This window comes from Cetorhinus maximus, chromosome 5, assembly GCF_964194155.1.
Source record: "Cetorhinus maximus chromosome 5, sCetMax3.hap1.1, whole genome shotgun sequence".
NCBI lineage: Eukaryota > Metazoa > Chordata > Chondrichthyes > Lamniformes > Cetorhinidae > Cetorhinus > Cetorhinus maximus.
Window position 1 is genome coordinate 69,285,744 of NC_135883.1, and position 19,077 is coordinate 69,304,820.

Sequence of the window (19,077 nt, forward strand, 5' to 3'; positions counted from 1 at the left end):
GAGCGAACACTGCACAATCCTTGTGGAGACAAAGTCCCATCTTCATATTGAGGATACCCTCCATCAGGTTGTGTGACACTGCCACTGTGCTAAATGGGATAGATTTCAAACAGATCTAGCGACTCAAAACTGGGCATCCATGAGGTGCTGCTGGCCAGCAACACCAGCAGAATTGTATACAACCACAATCTGTAATGGCCCGACATTTCCCATGCTCTACTTTGCTATCAAGCCAAGGAATCAACCCTGGTCAATGAAGAGTGCAGAGAGGGCATGCCAGGATCAGCACTGAGCGTACCTAAAAATGAGGTGTCAATCTGGTGAAGCTACAACACAGGATAACTTACATGCCAAACAGCAGAAGCAGCATGCAATAGATGAAGCTAAGCAATCTCTCAACCAATGGATTGGATCTCAGCTCTGCAGACGTGCCACATCCAGTCATGAATGGTGGTGGACAATCAAACAACTAACAGGAGGAAAAGACTCCATAAATATCCCCATCCACAATGATGGGGGGTCCAGCACATCAGTGCAAAAGACAAGGCTGAAGCATTTGCCACCATCTTCAGCCAGAAGTGCCGAGTGGATGATCCATCTCGGCCTCCCCCTGATGTCCTCAGCATCACAGATGCCAGTTTTCAGCTAATTTAGTTCATTCCAAGTAATATCAGGAAACTGGATACTGCAGAGGCTATGGGTCCTGATAGCATTCTGGCAATAGTACTGAATTTTTGTGCTCCAGAATTAGCCGTGCCCCTAGCCAAGCTGTTCCAGAACAATTACAATACTGGCATCTAGCCGTCAATGTGGATAATTGCCCAGGTATGTCCTGTCCATAAAAAGCAGGACAAATCTAACCCACTAGTTACCGCCCCATCAGTCGACTCTTGAACATCCGCAAAGTGATGGAAGGTATCGTGGACAGTGCTATCAAGCGGCACTTATTCAGCAATAACCTGTTCACTGACGCTCAGTTTGGGTTCTGCCAGGGCCATTCAGCTCCTGATCTCAGTGCAGCCTTGGTCCAAACATGGACAAAAGAGCTGAACTGTAGAGGTAACTTAAGAGTGACTGCCCTTGACATCAAGATAGCATTTGACTGAGTGTGGCATCAAAGAGCCTTAACTTGACTCAATGGGAATAAGGGGGGAAGCTCCCCACTCAATGGAGTCACACCTAGCACAAAGGAAGGTGGTTGTGGTTGTTGGAGATCAATCATCTCAGTCCCAGGACATCAGCAGGAGTTCCTTAGGGTAGTCTCCTAGGCCCAAACCTCTTCAGCTGCTTTATCAATGATCTTCCCTCCATTAAAGGTCAAAAGTGGGGATGTTTCAGACAATTACATTACAATGTTCACCATTCACGACTCCTCAGTGAAGCAGCGCATACCCATATGCAGCAAGATCTGGACAACACTAAGGCTTGGGCTGATAAGTGGCAAGTTGCAATCACGCCACAAAATTGCTAGGCAATGACCATCTCCAACAAGAGAGAATCCAAGCATCTCCCCTTGACATTCAATGAAATTACCATTGCTGAATCCACCATTATCAACATCTTGGGGGTTACCATTGCCCAGAAACTGAACTGAACTAGCCATAATAATACTGCGGCTACAAGAGCAGATTGGAGGCTGGGAACTCTACACCTCCTGACTCCTCAAAGCCTTTCCAGCATTTATAAGGCACAAGTCAGGAGTGTGATGGAATCCTCTCCACTTATCTGGACGACTGCAGCTCCAATAATACTCAAGAAGTTTGACACCATCCAGGACAAAGCAGCCTGCTTGATTGGCTCCCCATCTACCACCTTCAATTTTTACTCTCTCCACCACTGACACACAGTGACAGCAGTGTGTAACATCTACAAGATGCACTGTAACAACTCACCAAGGCTCTTTCAACAGCACCTTCCAAACTTGTGACCTCTACCACCTAAAGAGATGAGGGCAGCAGATGTATGGGAACACCACCACCTGCAAGTTTCCCTCCAAGCCACACACCATCCTGACTTGGAACTGCATCGCCATTCCTTCACTGTCACTCAGTCAAGATCCTGGAACTCCCTCCCTAACAGCACTGTGGATGTGCCTACACCACATGGACTGCAGCGGTTCAATAAGGTGGCTCACCATCACCTTCTTAAATGCAATTAGGGATGGGCAATAAATGGTGGTCTAGCCAGTGACACCCACATCCCATGAAAGAATTTTTAAAAATCTTCCCAGGACACTGGTCTTTCCGAGACAGAGGGGCAGGAATCTCATTGAGAAGTTAGGCCATTGTTCCCAGATAATCTTGCCATCAATGGGCTTCATGTCTGGTGCAGTTTTGCTTGGAGCTGTAGCATTCAAATATAGTTGTTACTTTCTAGATCTGTGAAGTCATAGTTATAATCCTGTATGCCATAAAACTGCAGATTTTCTCAGAATAGAATTATCTTTGCTGCATTCTTAGCTCTCTAATGTTATTAAACCTATTCTTTAATCTTGTGGCCTAAACCACAGACTGGTATTTATTCTGTCACCTTCTGGAGTCTAGGAGATTATGAGGAAACTTGTCTGAGAACAGTAATGAGAGTTTCTTTTCAACACCTTTGTCTCTCTACATCTCATAAGGAACGAGGTTGCCCTGTGGGAATGGTCTGGAAAATCCCGGTCCATGTTTCTGTTAATGGTCCTCTTGGAAGAGATTCAGAATTTGACAGTGTGTGAAATTTATATTACTCTGCTCTACGGCAGAATTTGCTGGTGCTTCAGTGAACAGCAATGTTCACTAGCTTTACCATATGAGGTCATACTGGGGTGGGGGGGGGCGTGGAAATGTGCCCCTCAGCTCCAAATCTGTGCATTGTATGAAAGTGTTTCTGTGAAATAAAATATTTCATATGATTGGAACAAATAAATCCATGTATTTGAGCTTAATCCTGCCATTAATATTGTCTCATTTAGCCAATGCTTTAATTTGGATTTTTGTGAGAATGCTATATAGGTACAATGTCTCAAAACTGGCAAACTTGGAACCAAGCCCATGCCGAGTTTCGGATCCTGCCAGTTTTCAGGTCAGGTAGTACAGGGTTGGTTCAAGGGATGCTTGGACCACTTAGAGCGTGGGAAAAGATGCGCACATGAAGCCAACAACTATTCGGCATGCCACCATGCCAAAGCAGCACCTAGCCGAGCAAGAGCGTAAGTTATTTTACTTTTTTTTTAGTTCATTTACAGGAGGTGGACATCATTGGCTAGGCCAGCATTTATTGCCCATACCTAATTGCCCTTGAGAAGGTGGTGATGAGCTGCCTTCTTGAACCGTTGCAGTCCATGTGGTATAGGTACACCCACAGTGCTGTTAGGGAGGCAGTTCCAGGATTTTGACCCAGCAACAGTGAAGGAATGGTGATGTATTTCCAAGTCAGGATGGTGAGTGGCTTGGAGGGGAACTTGCAGGTAGTGGTGTTCCAATGTGACTGCTGCTCTTGTCATTCTAGATGGTAGCGATCATGGGTTTGGAAGGTGCTCTCTAAGGAGTCTGTGGTGCTGGAGACCTCCAGAGGAGTCCAAGATGGATAATTACTCGATACTTCTGGCTCAAGATTGTTGCAAATGCTGCAGCCTTATCTTTTGCACTGATGTGCTGGGCTCCCCCATCATTGAGGATGAGGATATTTATGGAGCTTCCTCTTCCAGTGACTTCTTTAATTGTCCACCACCCTTTAAGACTGGATATGGCAGGACTACAGAGCTTAGATCTGATCTGTTGGTTGTGGAATCGTGTAGGTTTGTCTGTCACTTGCTGATTATGCTGTTTGGCATGCAGGAAGTCCTCTGTTGTAGCTTCACAGGGTTGACACCTCATTTTTAGGTATGCCTGGTGCTGCTCCTGGCACGCCCTCCTCACTTTTCATTGAACCAGGGTTGATCCCCTGGCTTTTTGGTAATGGTAGAGTGGAGGATATGTCGGGACATGAGGTTACAGATTGTGGCTAAGTACATCCCTGCTGCTGCTGATGACCCACAGTGCCTCACGGATGCCCAGTCTTGAGTTGCTATATCTGTTCTAAATCTATCCCATTTGGCACGGTGGTAGTACCACACAACACAATGGAGGGTATCTTCAGTGTGAAGATGGGACTTCGTCTCCTCAAGGGCTGTGTGGTGGTAATTCCTACTGATACTATCATGGACGGATGCATCTGCGGCAGGCAGGTAAGGATGAGGTCAAGTATGTTTTACCATCTTGTTGGTTCCCTCACCACCTGCCGCATACCCAGTCTAGCAGCTATGTGCTTTAGGACCCGGACAACTTTTGGTGACAGACATTGAAGTCCCTCATTCTGCGCCCTTGCCATCCTCAGTGCTTCCTCATAGAAGAATACTGATTCATCAGCTGAGAGTGGGGGAGGTGGTGGGTGGGCTAAAAGTCACATTGCTGTGGCTCTGTAGGCCAGATTTCCTTCCTAAAGGACATTAATGAACCAGATGGGTTTTTACAACTTCTAATTCCAGATTTTTTATTGAATTCGAATTTTTGAACCCAGGTCCCCAGATCATTACCCTGGGTCTCTGGATTACTAGTCCAGTGACAATACCACTCCGCCACCGTCGTCTCCTACTCATCTAATAATAATTACAATTCATGCATAGTAGCTTAAAAAATATCCAGTTTTAGGATATTGTCTTTTCACACATAGCTGGATTTGAGATACTGTACCTGTGCCCTTGAACTGCTAACTTCAAGAATATCCCTTAACACAAAGAAGCATTGCGGTTGCATTATTACTGTACTTTATTTTTTACTGGAGTGAGAAGGTAAAGGAGATTTAATAAAACCTCTAATAAAAATCTAATAAAGCATTGGTCTTATAGAAAGTGAGTCTGGGGAGTTAATAATAGAAAATAAGAAGATGACAGATGAATTGAACAGGTATTTTGCATTGGTCTTCACTATAGAGAATGCAAATAACATCCCAGAAATAGCTGCAAATCAGGAATTGGAAGGCAGGGAGGAACTCAGGAAAATTACAGTCACCAGGGAAATAGTAATTTGCAAATTGTTGGAGTTGCAGGCTGACAAATTCCTGGGTCCTGATGGACTTCATCCTAGGGTCTTAAAAGAAGTGGCTAAGGAGATAGCTGATGCGTTGGTTTTAAATTTCCAGAATTCCCTAGATTTGGGGAAGGTTCCATTAGATTAGGAAATAGTGAATGTAACTACTTTATTCAAAAAGGGAGGGAGACACAAAGCAGGAAACTACAAGCCAGTTAGCTTAACATCTGTCAGAGAGAAAATGTTAGAAGCTATTTTAAAGACATTATAGCTGGACACTTACTTAAATTCAAGGTAGAGTCAACATGGTTTTGTGAGAAGGAAATCATGTTTAACTAATTTATTGGAGTTCTTTGAAAAAGTAATAGGCAATGTGGATAAAAGGGAATCAGTGGATGGTACTGTGTTTAGATGTCCAAAAGGCATTTGATAAGGTGTCAGAAGAAAGGTTATTGCGGAAAATAAAATCTCATGGTGTAGAGGGTAACGATTTAATGTGGATAGAGGATTGGGTAGCTAACAGGAATCAGAGAGTAGGCATAAATGGGTCATTTTCTGGTTCGCAAGATGTAATGAGTGGTGTGCCACAGGGATCAGTACTCGAGCCTCAACTTCTTACAATTTATATAAATGACTTGAGTGAAGGGACTGAAGATATGGTTGCCAAATCTTTTGATGATACAAAGGTAGGTAGAAAAGTAAGCTGTGAAGAGGACATAAGGAGGCTACATAGGGATATAGATAGGTTAAATGAATGTGCAAAGATCTGACAAATAGAGTATGGGATGGACAAATGTAAAATTGCTCATTTTGGCAGGAAGAATAAAAAAAAGCATATTATTGAAATGGTGAGAGATTGCAGAACTCTGAGATGCAGAGGGACCTGGGTGTCATTAGTGCATGAATCGCAAAAAGGTTAGTATGCAGGTACAGCACGTAATTAGAAAAGCTAATGGAATGTTATCACTTATTTCGAGACGAGCTGAATACAAAAGTAGGGAGATTATGCTTCAGTTATACAGGGCATTGGTGAGACCACATCTGGAGTACTGCATACAGTATTGGTCTCCTTACTTAAGGAAGGATGTAACTGCATTGGAAGTAGTTCAGAGGAGATTTATGAGACAAATACCTGGAATGTTATCTTATGAGAAAAGTTTGGACAAGCTAGGCTTGTATCCGCTGGAGCTTAGAAGAGTAAGAGGCAACTTGATTGAAACATATAAAATCCTGAGGGGTCTTGACCAGGTGGATGTGGAAAGGATGTTTCCTCTTGTGGGAGAATCTTGAACTAGAGGTCACTGTTTAAAACTAAGAGGTTGCCCATTTAAGACACAGATGAGGAGAATTTTTTTCTCTGAGAATTGTGAGTCTTTGGAACTCTCTTCCTCAAAAGGCAGTGGAAGCAAAGTCTTTGAATATTTTTAAGGCAGAGCTAGGTAGACTCTTGATAAACAAGGGGAAGGTTATCAGGTCTAGGTGGGAATGTGGAGTTGATATTACAATCAGATCAGCCTTATCTTATTGAATGGCAGAGCAGGCTCAAGGGGCCGAGTGGCCGGCTCCTAATCCATACATACATATGTAAAAATGTTCAGAATTATGAAAGATTTTTAGAGGATACACAATGAAAAATAGTGTTTGTTGGTTAGTGAATTGATAACAAGGGAACACAAATTATTATCAGTAAAAACAAAGGGGCAAGCTGGGAAATATTTCTTTACTCAAAATTATTAAGACTTGGAGTGTTTTACCACATGGCTATAAAGGCTATAAAATTGAATCATTATTTTAAAAAGGCAAAATATAAAAGGATACTGGGAAAGAATAGTAAATGGCATTAGATTACATAACTTGAGTAACTAGTTGAATGGACCCCTGTATTATAATTGTTATTGTCTTATATTCACCCACAACTAAATTACCTGAAACCTCGATCAGGAACATCTATTGTTAATTCTATTTTGAGGTTTGATCACTTTTTTTGCCAGCAAAAATAAACTCCTGATAAAGAGTAGATCCCACCCTATGATAAACTTGCAGTTTTAATCATCCATTGATAATCTGCATAAGTGGAGCTCAAGTGGTTTATGATTCCACCGCAGAATCTCATATCATCAACTGCATTGCCACACTTGTAGCCTCTGTGTCTTAATTATATGAACAATCTGTTCTGTGAACTCCATTCACCCTGCATCAGCACACACAGTCGACAAAATTATAAAATAGAGACAGTAGACTTAGTAACTTACTCTCATATCTCACTTTAATTACAAACCAATTTCCAATATTGCTGTTCTCCAACATAACCCCTGTGTGCTGAGTTTTTCCAATTTATATCTTGTAGCAGATTTGCCAACATCAGAACAAATATGCAGTGACTAATATAATTTGAAATCGACCTTCCATACAAAGTGGAAGTCTCCTTCATGACTCTCCACTGCATCAGGAATGTCTGTACACGGCAGCAGTGCATTGCTAGTTTGCACTGAGTTCTCAATCCATTCACAGACAGAATAAAATAAGAAGTCTTAGCTTCCAGCAGAGGTCGTAGCAGCCATTCAACTTGAATTTGTGAGAGAGGCAGGAAATGGACCTGCCTTGCAAGGTGGGGCACCTGGCCTTGTTTATCTGGATAGTGCTGCCTTCAAAAGCAAAGCTGTGGGACACAGACTATTGGGGGGGACAAAAGCATTCTTGTGTTTTAGGGACATAGGAACAAGAGTAGGCCATTCAGCTCCTTTAGCTTCCTCCGCCATTCAATACGATCATGACTGATCATCCATTTCAATGCCTTTTTTCCATACCATCCCCATATCCCTGAAATTTGTCAAGGGTTTAGAAATCTAACCCTTTAAACATACTCAGTGACTGAGGTTCCACAGCCTTCTGGGATAGAGAATTCCAAAAATTCACAACCCTCTGAATAAAAAAATTTCTCCTCATCTTGGTCCTAAATGGCTTCCCCCTTATTTTGAAATTCTGTACCCTGGTTCTAGACTCCCCAACCAGGGGAAACATCTTACCTGTATCAACTCTGTCTATCCCTTTAAGTAATTTGTAGGTTTCAATGAGATCACCTCTCATTGTTCGAAACTCTAGAGAATACAAGCCCAGTTCCCCTAATCTCTCTTCATAAGGACAGTCCTGCCATCCCGGGAACAAGTCTGGTGAACCTTTGTTGCACTCCCTCTATGACAATAATATCCTTCTAAGATAAAGGGGACCAAAACTGAACAGAGTACTCCAGGTACAGTCTAACCAAGGTTCTATAGCATTGAAGCAGGACTTCGCTACTCCCGTACTCAAATCCTCTTGCAATAAAGGCTAACATATCATTAGCCTATTCTGGCGCATATTGCCAAAATACTGGGATTGGCTTAGTATCACAAGAGAGCAAATCGTCCTATTAGTGCCTTCAGTGAAGGCCATTTCTGTGGCTGGGAATGTGTCTTGTCAGTTAATGGAGCTAACAGATGAGCAGCTGGCGGTGGCAGGACTGGGGGGGATACAGCGACCTGACTGAAGTATAGCTTCCATTAGCCAGTGACAAAATTGGGGAGAATTGTTTTGAGGGTTAGTGAGAAAACCCAACTGGTTCTTGGGAAGGATTAGATCCTAACAAAGGACAAAGGCATAATATGAGAATGTAAAAAGGCAGTACCTAATTAAACATGCAAAAGGAAGTAAGGGTGGGCGTGGACTGTTTTGAAGCGCCAACAGCCAGTGCTGACACAGCTTTCCTTTTCTGTTCCAAAATCTTTGATGCTTTGTTATCGAAATGAGGCTGCACATCACATTCTGTTAATCAATGCAGAAAGACATGATATTAAAATAAAGTCATTTCATATTAAAATCAAGCAGGGCAAAGGATGATTTTTAATAAATACTGCCAGGACTGCTGCCCTCATATTTTCCTGGGAGCAATCACTGTCATTAGATTTTAAAAGTCTTTTTATTTGATTTTTACCAAGATTTCAGCAAGTGTGCAATGTATAATTAGGTACTCAAAACCTGTTATAAGAAATTAAGCTGAGCATTTCTCAGGATATGTAGGCAATCTGTCGATCGGCACACATCAACCACCTCCCCTCTCTGCTCCACTCTACCCCACCCCTTCCAAATTTCAGATGTCAGTGGAGATTACCTTGCTCTTCATGTATTGCAAAATAACTTGAAGGCTGACAGTTCCATTTAATGATGTGGTGCATTGCTACATACAGCCATCATAAGATACTTGGAAAGTGCATATTTGCTGGTCATTGTCAACCTATAATCTTCTGGAAGTTTTGGGGGAGATGTAACCCTATAAATGTTAAATAAAAATAGAAAATCCTGGCAATACTCTGCAGGACTGGCAACGTTATTGGACAAAGGAACAAAATTAACATTTCAGGAAAACGATCTTTTGTCAACTGTAAGATGTTAGAGATTTAACAGTTTTTTAAGTGAGTACACAGCCAAGAAAAGAGGTGGGGAAAGGGAGAAAAATTTGAACATTTTTCCTGGCTCTCTGCATGCTTAAAAAATTTGAAAACGTCCACATTGTAAATGTTAACCAAAGATAAATGAATGGGATTGTAACTAAAGCAATATATTCAGTTTTACTTTCAATCCAATGCCATGAACAGTCCCTGGTGGCTTGATTGGTAACTTCCATCCAGACTGGTCACCAGCTTCAATCCCTTAAGTATCACAAAGCTCACAGAATGATATGGCAATTGCAATAAAGAGCCAGTCCATGCTGTTGTTTACCTTCCACATGAGAAGTAGTCCTAATCAGATGTAGCTGCCCTGTTCTCATATCCCTTTATTCTCCTTTCCCTCCATCACCTTTCCATTCCATTCCTAAATGTTGACATGGTCTCTGCTTCACTCACTAACTCTGGAAATACATTCCACTGCCTCATAATTCAGGATAGCAGTAGAAATTCTGCAGTTGGTCTCGGTACCTCTGGATTGGGGAAAGTTGAGGAAGGTGGGTGGGGTGGGCAACACTGGAATGTGTGCATTTTGGACATCCGGTGAGGATTTGTTATGATGTCCCACACTGTTGATATCTTACTGCACTCAAGTGTCAGCATGAGTTACATGATCCTGGCTCTGGAGTGGTCTTGAACACACAGCCTTCTGCTCCCAAGATGAGAGTGAGGGTAGCTGACCCTTAACCTGGGCAAACCATAATTCAACACTTTCATCAAAGGCTATCAATGTAGATTCGAGCATTAGAGCTGCTGTATAACTTCAAAGGACTTTGTATAAAGTAACCTTTTTTAATGTAATCAAAATTATACAGCACTCTTTTACACCCCAAATCCAATGCTTGGGTGCCATTCACACAGTTCAAGAATGTTGGCTGTCTTTAATGCTGCTGTCTTCTCTTTTCCATGTTGTGAAGATTTCTGTTTCTGGGAACTTGTCGCCAAGGAAGTCCTTGTATCGCACACTCTCTGATGAAAGCATATGCAGTAATCGTCGAGGTTCTTCATACAACAGCTCCCGAAGTTCAATGCTTGAACAGGCACTGCCAAATGACATCCTATTCAGCACCACCCCACCATACCACTGCACTCTGCCCCCACGTGCTTCACTCAGCCCCTGCGCCACTGGCCTGCGAAGTAAGTAAACAGCAACATTTATCCCTCTGCTAATCACAGAATGTAAGTTGTAAGGTCATGTTTCCCCTGCTGTGGGCATTTTTCAGTGGTGAATGGATACTCGTTAAAACAGTAATTAATCTAAATTTACTGCAACTATCACAGGGAGTTCCAGGCAATTGAAGATGTGTGCGTAGAGCAAATACCAACAGTATTTTTGAACTGTAGAAAAAGTGTATTTATTATGAACTTTGAGAGATTTTCAGATGACTTCTGATGGGCCAAGCTGATCTTGCTCTATTTCCAAGCTGGCACTCTGTCCCATTACTTGGAGCCTCTTGCTTCTATGTTTGATCAGTAGTTTCAACTCCTTTCAGAGTGGGTATGAAATTTGTTAAAACTGCAATTGCCTTTCTGGTTTCCAAATATGTTACCTAACAGTTTTCTGTGAGAATCTCCTGACTGTTGCAGCATGATTCACAGTACCTAGCAATTCACTTTGGCAAACATATATATTGCAAAAAAATGGAGAAAATCAAAGGTATGCTAAAAATACCTTGTGTTAAACCACAACAGTAACCAGTGCAGTTAAAGTGAAACTTTTCAACACACTGGACTAAATGTTTAAATTATAAATGTTTTATTAAGATCCAAGTGAAACAGACTGAAGTACAGTTCAGAGACAATAGCTACTGAGGAATCGTTTGGAGAGCAGTGGGGAAGAAATTAGGCTTTCTGTCCGTTTCCATTTTATTTTCTTTGAGCACAATATTTCCTGGTCTCTGCTAATTTGAATTCCAAAAAGACACATTTATCCCATTAGTGCCAAACTTTAGAGAATGAAACAGGGCTAATGATGTCACATCGGTGCAACACATTTAATCATCAAAATAGAATTCTTGGCACATTGGTGCGTCTCATTAGATCACTAGAACTGTAATAATGGTGGCACACTGGTACATATAAAGACATTTCTCTTATTTTTATATTTAAATTATAAATTCCTAGATCCACATTTATAATGTAAACTTCCAATGTAAACTTGTCAGGCTGTAATTGCGCCCTTTCACTAGTGATGGCACTGAAGCACCAATACTGATGGCAGAGCCTTTTTTTAAAAGAACATATGCCTTTTAAAATAGGGATTGAATTATGCCTGGTCCAATTCTCTAACACTGCTTCACCTGAAGAAAGCATTTGGTCTGGACTCCTGTGTATTGCCACAAAAGATTAACCAAGGAAGTTAATGCTTTCCTTAACTTCCTTGGTTGACCTTTTGCAGCAATACACAGAAGGAGTACCAGTTTGCCACCATTATTCCAGTTCTAGTGATCTAATTTGATGCACCAATGTGCCAAGAACTCCATTTTGAGGATTAAATGTGTTTAAAGAAGATACTTATAACATTGGCAAGGAATAATAGTAAGCCTGAGGATTGGGAGTGTTTTGGAAACTACCAAAGGACACCAGGAAGTTGATAAAAAGGGAAAAAATAGAATGACAATAAACTAGCCAGGAATGTAAAAACAGATTATAAGAACTTTTATGAAAAATTATACAAAAAACTTATAAAAAAGCAACATAGTAGCTAATGTAAACGTTGGTCCTTTGGAGCCAGCTACAGCAGAAATTATCATGGGGAATATGGAAATGGCGGAGATATTGAACAAATATTTTGTGTCCATCTTCACAATGGAAGACACAAGTTACATACCATGAATAGAGGGTAACCAAGGAGCTAAAAAGAGTGAGGAAGAGTTACAGTATTCAATATCAGCAGAGAAAAGGTATTGAAGAAACTTATAGGACTATACAATGACCGGATTTTTCAGATCCCGCCAGTGGTAGGAATTGGTGCAGGTGTGACTGAAAAATTTATAAAAGTTTTTTGGAAAAACGCTGCAATCTCTAACTGAATCTTAACAATGCACTTAGAAAATCATGCTCTAATCAAACAAAGTCAACATAGTTTTACAATGGGAAATCATGTTTGACAAGTTTATTATTACGTTTTTGGGCATGTAACAAGTAGGGTAGATAAAGGGGAACCAATAAATGTAGTATACTTAGATTTCCAAAAAGCAAAAGGTTAGTACACAAGATAAGGACTCATGGAGTTGGGGGTAATATATTAGTATGGATAGAGAATTTGTTAATGGACGAGAAACAGAGAGTTGGGGTAAAGGCGCCATTTTCAAGATGGAAGACTGTGACAAGTGGAGTACCACAAGGATCAGTGCTGGGAGACAAAGAAATCAAGAGCAATATACCCAAGTTTGCTAACAATGCAAAGCTAAGTGGGAATGTAAGTTGTGAGGCAGACATAAAGAAGCTGCAAAGAAATACAGACAGGTAAGTGATTGCACAACAAAGTGACAGATATAAGTGTATCTTACCTATAAGGTAAGTGTGAGGTTATTCACTTTGGTAAGAGGCGTGAAACTTGCAAATATTGATGTTTAGGGGAACTTTGGTGTACTTGTACAGGGCACACAGAAAGTTAACATGCAGGTTCAGCAAGCAACAAGTGAAGAGGGCAATCAGAATGCAGACCTCTGTCAGGCTGTGTTAACTCAACATTACAATTACACATCCCTTCCTTGAGGCTTTTCCCTACCTGGTTGATACTTTACAATGACAAAGCTGAAAAAAGAAATATTTTTATTATAAGCTTCCATCCCACTGAGGTGGCTTCAGGCCAATCAACATCCAACAACTTGCTCTGAAAACTCTGCTCACATTTTGACAGCTGTGACAAATTCTACCACAACAGCTGAGAGAATCGACAACATTCTAAATCAATCAACAACATTCTAAAAAGAACAACCCACAACATTCTTTAAAAAAAAGGTCAATACGCCCCATTTCCCAATGTGAACGGATTATTTTTTTAAATCCCAGGGCCCGGATCTGCATCTTCGCTAAAAACTAATCAGTTCTTCTTTGCGCCATACTCTATCTGTGTACTGAGTTGAAACCTGTCCATTAGTTTTGAGATATATTATTTGCAGACAGATTAATAAACAGGGACGAAAATACTACTTCCATCCACCTTCAATGGCGAAGGTAATTAGAAAGCAAATGGAAGTCTGTCTTTATTGCAAGGGAATTTGGAGTAAAGGAATAAAGAACTCTTGCTACAATTGTGCAGTGCTTTGGTGAGACCACGCCTGGAGTACTATGCGCAGTTTTGCTCTCCATGTTTAAGGAAGGATATACTTGTATTGGAGGTGGTGCTCGAAGGTTCATTAGATTGGCTCCCGGGACGAGAGGGTTGTCCTATGATGAGAGGCTGAAAAAATTGGACATAAACACTCTGGAGTTTAGAAGAATGAGAAGTGACCTCACTGAAACGTACAGGATTCTGAAGGGACTTGACAGAGTAGATACTGAGAGGCTATTTCCCCTGGCTAGGGAATCTAGAACATGGAAGTTACCATCTTAGAACAAGGGGCTAATCATTTAGGACTGAGATGAGAAGAAATTTCTTCACTCAAGGGTTGTGAGTCTTTGGAATTCTCTACCCCAGAGGGTTGTGAATGCTCCATCGTTGAATATATTTAAGACTGAGATAGAGAGATTTTTGGCTTCTCAGGAAATTAAGGGAAAGTGGAGTTAAGGCCAATGATCAAGTCATATTGAATGGTGGAGCAGGCTCGAGGGGATGTACAATCTACTCCTGTTCCTATTTCTTATGTACTTAACCAGTAGTAATTCATTTTGTTGCTGCTCAACTTATCTTATTCCACTTATAAGACAAGTTCTATGATGTGGAGTAATAGGCAAAGGCCAGAATACTTTCTTTAACCTTCAGCGCTCCCTGTCAGGCACTTTTTTTCAACTCCCAGTTCCTGATGAATGTGTTGACAGAATGAGCGAAAAAGTATAGAAAGGGTTAATGTGGGACTGGGTAAAGGAACACATGACCCAAGTCTAGAGGGCTGCCTTGGACTGGACAGAGATATGTGTAGAGGAAAGCATGGAGACAGCTCATAACTTAGACCTTATACTGTATATATGTAGTTAATAAACTCTTACTGTTAAACTATACTAGACTTAGAATCTCTTCATGTGACCTAACTACCAAGCTACAAATAACATCTGATAACAAAAAGCTTGTTACTTAAGATATCCTTTTAAGTATCACATTTAATTCCAAAGGATAATGCATAGAATTGTGTGAGCCAGTATTATCTTTCAAACATCAAAAAGATAGACCCGTGCTTATGTAGATAATACAGACATATGGTCATAAAGTTCCTCAGGGTTGAAATGGCATCGTAAATCAAAAGAAGGCGGCTTAAGTTCTTCATCATCTTTGTCTCCATTCCCAGGTGTCTTGGAATGCTAGGATCATGGTCCAGACTCCCAAATGACAGATAGAAACAAATTTTAAATTTGTACTAGATATTCCCATAGTTCATCAACAATGGGTGCTGTAATGTATGGTCATGTTCCTTGGATGAATGAATGAATGTTGGACTAATGAATCTTGCACTAATAATCCAGAGAATACCAATTCGAATCTCACCACAGCATTTGAGAATTTGAACTAAAAGTCTGGAAATAAAAAGCTGCTACCAGTGAAAGTTACTGTGAAATATTGGACCATCATTAGAAACCCAGCTAATTAATTAATGTTGTTGAAAGAAGGTAACCTGCCATCCTTATCCACTCTGGGCCTATATGTGACTCAGTCCCACACCAATATGGTTGATTCTTAACTTCCCTTGCAAGCTACTCAGTTTTGTCAAAAATTGCTATGTAGAATTAGCACCTTCACCATATGGTCCATCAGGGAGAGCCTCAGGAGTTCCGCGCATGTGTGGGCCAGGTGCAGGCGGCGCCTGCGCAGTCCAGTGTTTTTGTAATTCTTGGAGCCAAGGACGGGCCCAGTGCAGCCACGCAAAAGGAAAATGGTGTGAAAATGGGGCCATGTGACCCAGGTGCAAAGTGCCATAATGAAGAAGAGTTCCAGACATGGGACAGGAAGAGGCCTCAAAGGAAGCCACAGGAAGGGGACAGAGCAAGATCCCATTTAAGTTAAAATGAAAGAGGAGCAGTGAAAGAGGCTGCCAGCAGAAAAAGGGTGCTGTTGGCAGACTTTAACTTGAAGGGAGCTCAGGAGAAGCCCTGGCAATCCAAAAAGGCTCAGGAGAAGTCTTGGCAATCGAAGAGGACTCAGAAGCAATAGTATTCTGCTCGGCACAGCCGAAGTGCTAAAGCCGTGCTTATGAATTGGTGCTGGAGTACAGACTCAGGAATTCAGAGAAACAGAGACCGGGATTTTCCGTGCCCGCTGGCGTCGGATGTGTTCAGTGGCATGAGTGGACAATATGACGAGAATGCCAAAAATTGGTTTTATGACGTCGTGAAACCAGTTTGCGATCGTCCGCTCCACCTGCCACCATCAGATGTTAGGAATCTCATTGTAATACATCAGCATATCATTATAAGGCCAGCCTGCCGGACTTATCCCACCCCACCTCCCCGCTGGATCATCCGCCCACATCAGCGGGAAAACCTTCTGATGTGTTTCACAACAGCATATATAAAGCGTGCACAGGGCGGGTTGCACTTCGCTCAGGACTTCAAGGTTTGTTTATTCAGTGGCAGGCTTCATAGACAGCACCACATCACTTTTAGGGGGGGCTCACGGGTAGATCTCTACCTACCAGATCAGCCGTATGTGGTTGGCTTTTCAACAGCTGCAGAGCAAGATCTGGCTTGGGGAAGGGGGAGAAGTGGCCTCAGGCAAGGGAAGAGGTTGCAGGACGAGAGATGTACTGGGGAAGGAGGGTATCCTAGGGTGTGTGTGTGGGCACATATTGATCTGTGCAAGTGGCCTCAAGATGGTGAGGGCTAAGGAGGCGGTCTCTAGAGGAGATGAGGCCAGATGGACATGTGAGGGTATTTGTGTGAGAATGGGTGGTGATGTCCCTTGAGCTGGCTATGAGTGAGATGCCATTGAATGTGTGATGGGCTAGAGTGTGTGAGTTTAGAGTGATGAGATGGTTGCCATACCCTGGCTGCACAGATGAGATAATTCCACCTCTATCTGCATTGGATGGCCAACCTCTTCTGTGCAGCATTGGCACTGATCACCACTGCCATTGACTACCGAACCAGAGTGGTAATGTAGCTGCTCCTCCTGCAGCCAGAGTAGGGGTGGAGGACATCGGGCCTCCACGGCATCCAACAGGCGCTCGAGAGCTGCAGTCTTCTTGCCTTTGGGGCTGTGTGTTCATTGCTGTAGTCCTAGGCTGGAAGCACTGAGCATGGCTGTACTTTAAATGTGGTGCCTGGCATGATGAAGTGGCGAGGTGATGACATGGCAGGCGAATGAGAGCCCGTCCGCCATGGAAAGTGCGTGTTTCCCGGGAATGCAGGAATGTGGCGGGTTTGAGACAATACAATGTGAAAATTCGCCATCACAGCTGGCGGGCACAATGTCGTTTTACTCACCCACTACCGTACTTAGTGCAAACCTGGGATGATTCCACCCAGAGTCTCGGAGACAAGACTGAAACCCTGCAGGTGTGCAGTCAGTGAGGCTGTCTGAGTTGCAGCAACTTTGAGAGAATTCCAAGGCAAAATTTTCAAAGGTGAACACTAGAATCCCTCATGAGAGAGACAGAGTTTTAACAGGATTGGTTGACTTATCGGACGGAATCGTCCCATATTTGCACCAAAGTGCGGTAGGCAGGTAAAATGACGTTGTACCCACCGGCCACTATGGCGGGTTCTCACGCCGTATCGTCCCAAACCCACCACATTATTTATGCATTCCCAGGAATTACGCCGCTTCCAAGGCAGGCGGGCTCTCATTCGCCCGCCACACCATCATATCACCGCCTCAGCACACCAGGCGCCATATTCAAAGTCCAGCCACGAGCACACGTCTCAGTGCTTCCAGCCCACGACTGCTGCAGGGAAGATGTCCATGAAAGGCAAAAGGACTGCAGCACCAAGGTTTAACGACACATCACTGGAACACCTTTTAGATGCGGTGGAGCCCTGCCGCAATGTCCTCTGGCCGTAGGATGTGCAGCAGCGTGACCAACCTTGGGAGGTGGCGGCAGCTGTGGTCAGCGCCAACGCCCTTCAAAAGAGGAGAACCACCCAGTGCCGCAAGTGGATGAAAGATCTCTGTTCTGCCAGGGACCCAGGCCCTCCAATCAAGCCCTGAAGAAACCCTCCTTGAAATCTTATCACAGCGCAGAGACACACACCTCGGTGGGACCTAACTTTAGAATAGCCTCGAGATCAAACTAGTGAGCACATCGCAGGCAGTGGCAGAGACTCCCCAGGTGTCCAGCACTCAGAGGATTACTGGAGGCCAGAAATTTACTTAGTCTGAGTCAGATGACGAGCCTCTGGACTCAGTCATGTCACAGTTGCTGGAGCTGCAAAGGCAAGCTCGGGAACAACAGGAAAGGATGTCTGCTGCACTCCTCAGATTGCAAGGCACGATGGAGGAGTCTGGCTGCCTTCAAGCTGAGGTAATAGTGCCAGCATGCCAACACACTGAGGTCAACACTGGTAGGGTGGCGGCTGCCGTGGAGACCTTGGTCCAGGACGTCACACCTGCACTACTGCGTGGGTTCAACTCCATCGCTGATGCCGTAGTTGGCTTCCAACAGTGTGTTCGCAAGAGGGGTGTGGAGCAGTTCTATCTCACTCCAGCTACCCCTTCTCCTCAAGGAGTCAACCTGGGGCCTTTGGGCACTCATAGGGAGGAGGATCAGCAGGTGTCTCCACCAGGGCAATTCATCCAGGTGACTCCAGGATTGACCGGCCCATCTGAGTTCCCTCTTACTGTGACCTCAGCAGCTCCAGCTCCACAGGCTGAGGAGCGTGCCACTGCCAGATAACAGGACCACAAAAGCAGGCCAGGGCCCTCCAGATCTTGGCTCTCCAGAGGATGCCCACCAAGGTCATAACAGACAATAGCAATCAGCAGGCTGCCTCCGCCTCCACTGTGGATGTCTGAGGAGCACCAAGACGAGCGGCAGGGTTTAGAAAGTTAAGGAGATGTAACTTTTTCATTACAAACAAATAAACTGAATTAACAAAATCAATGACAATGTAAAAGGCAGCCCCTTAAAGGGATACTGCAAAAGAAAAAACAAACCGCAAAGGAACCTTACAAACATTAGATCAAAATGTGGTTAAAAGGGTTTTTTAAGCACCCCAGTCCCTGCAGTGCCCACCGAGCACGGAAGGCCTTGATGGTGCCGGTGGACACCGCGTGCTCCCTCTCCAGGGACACCGGCCATGAACGTAGCCGCGGAAGATGGGCAGACAGTCGGGTCAGATGACCCCCTTTATCACCCGCTACCTGGACCTGTTGATGGCCAACTTGGCCAGGCCTGGTAGCAGATTCACGAGGAGGTCCTCCATCCCCCCAGCCACCCTCCATACCGGGTACC

The 19,077-nt window shown here is 43.3% G+C and overlaps 1 protein-coding gene across 4 annotated transcripts in view; it reads left to right on the forward strand.

Annotated features, from left to right (window-relative positions):
* Positions 1-19,077, forward strand: part of LOC144680703 (signal-induced proliferation-associated 1-like protein 2) — a 637,588-nt gene that overhangs the window by 546,143 nt on the left and 72,368 nt on the right. For all 4 annotated transcript variants that reach the window (XM_078541960.1, XM_078541959.1, XM_078541961.1 and 1 more), the window contains one exon: positions 10,447-10,666. In XM_078541960.1, the coding sequence (XP_078398086.1) occupies positions 10,447-10,666 (220 nt within the window). The remainder of the gene's footprint in view (positions 1-10,446; positions 10,667-19,077) is intronic.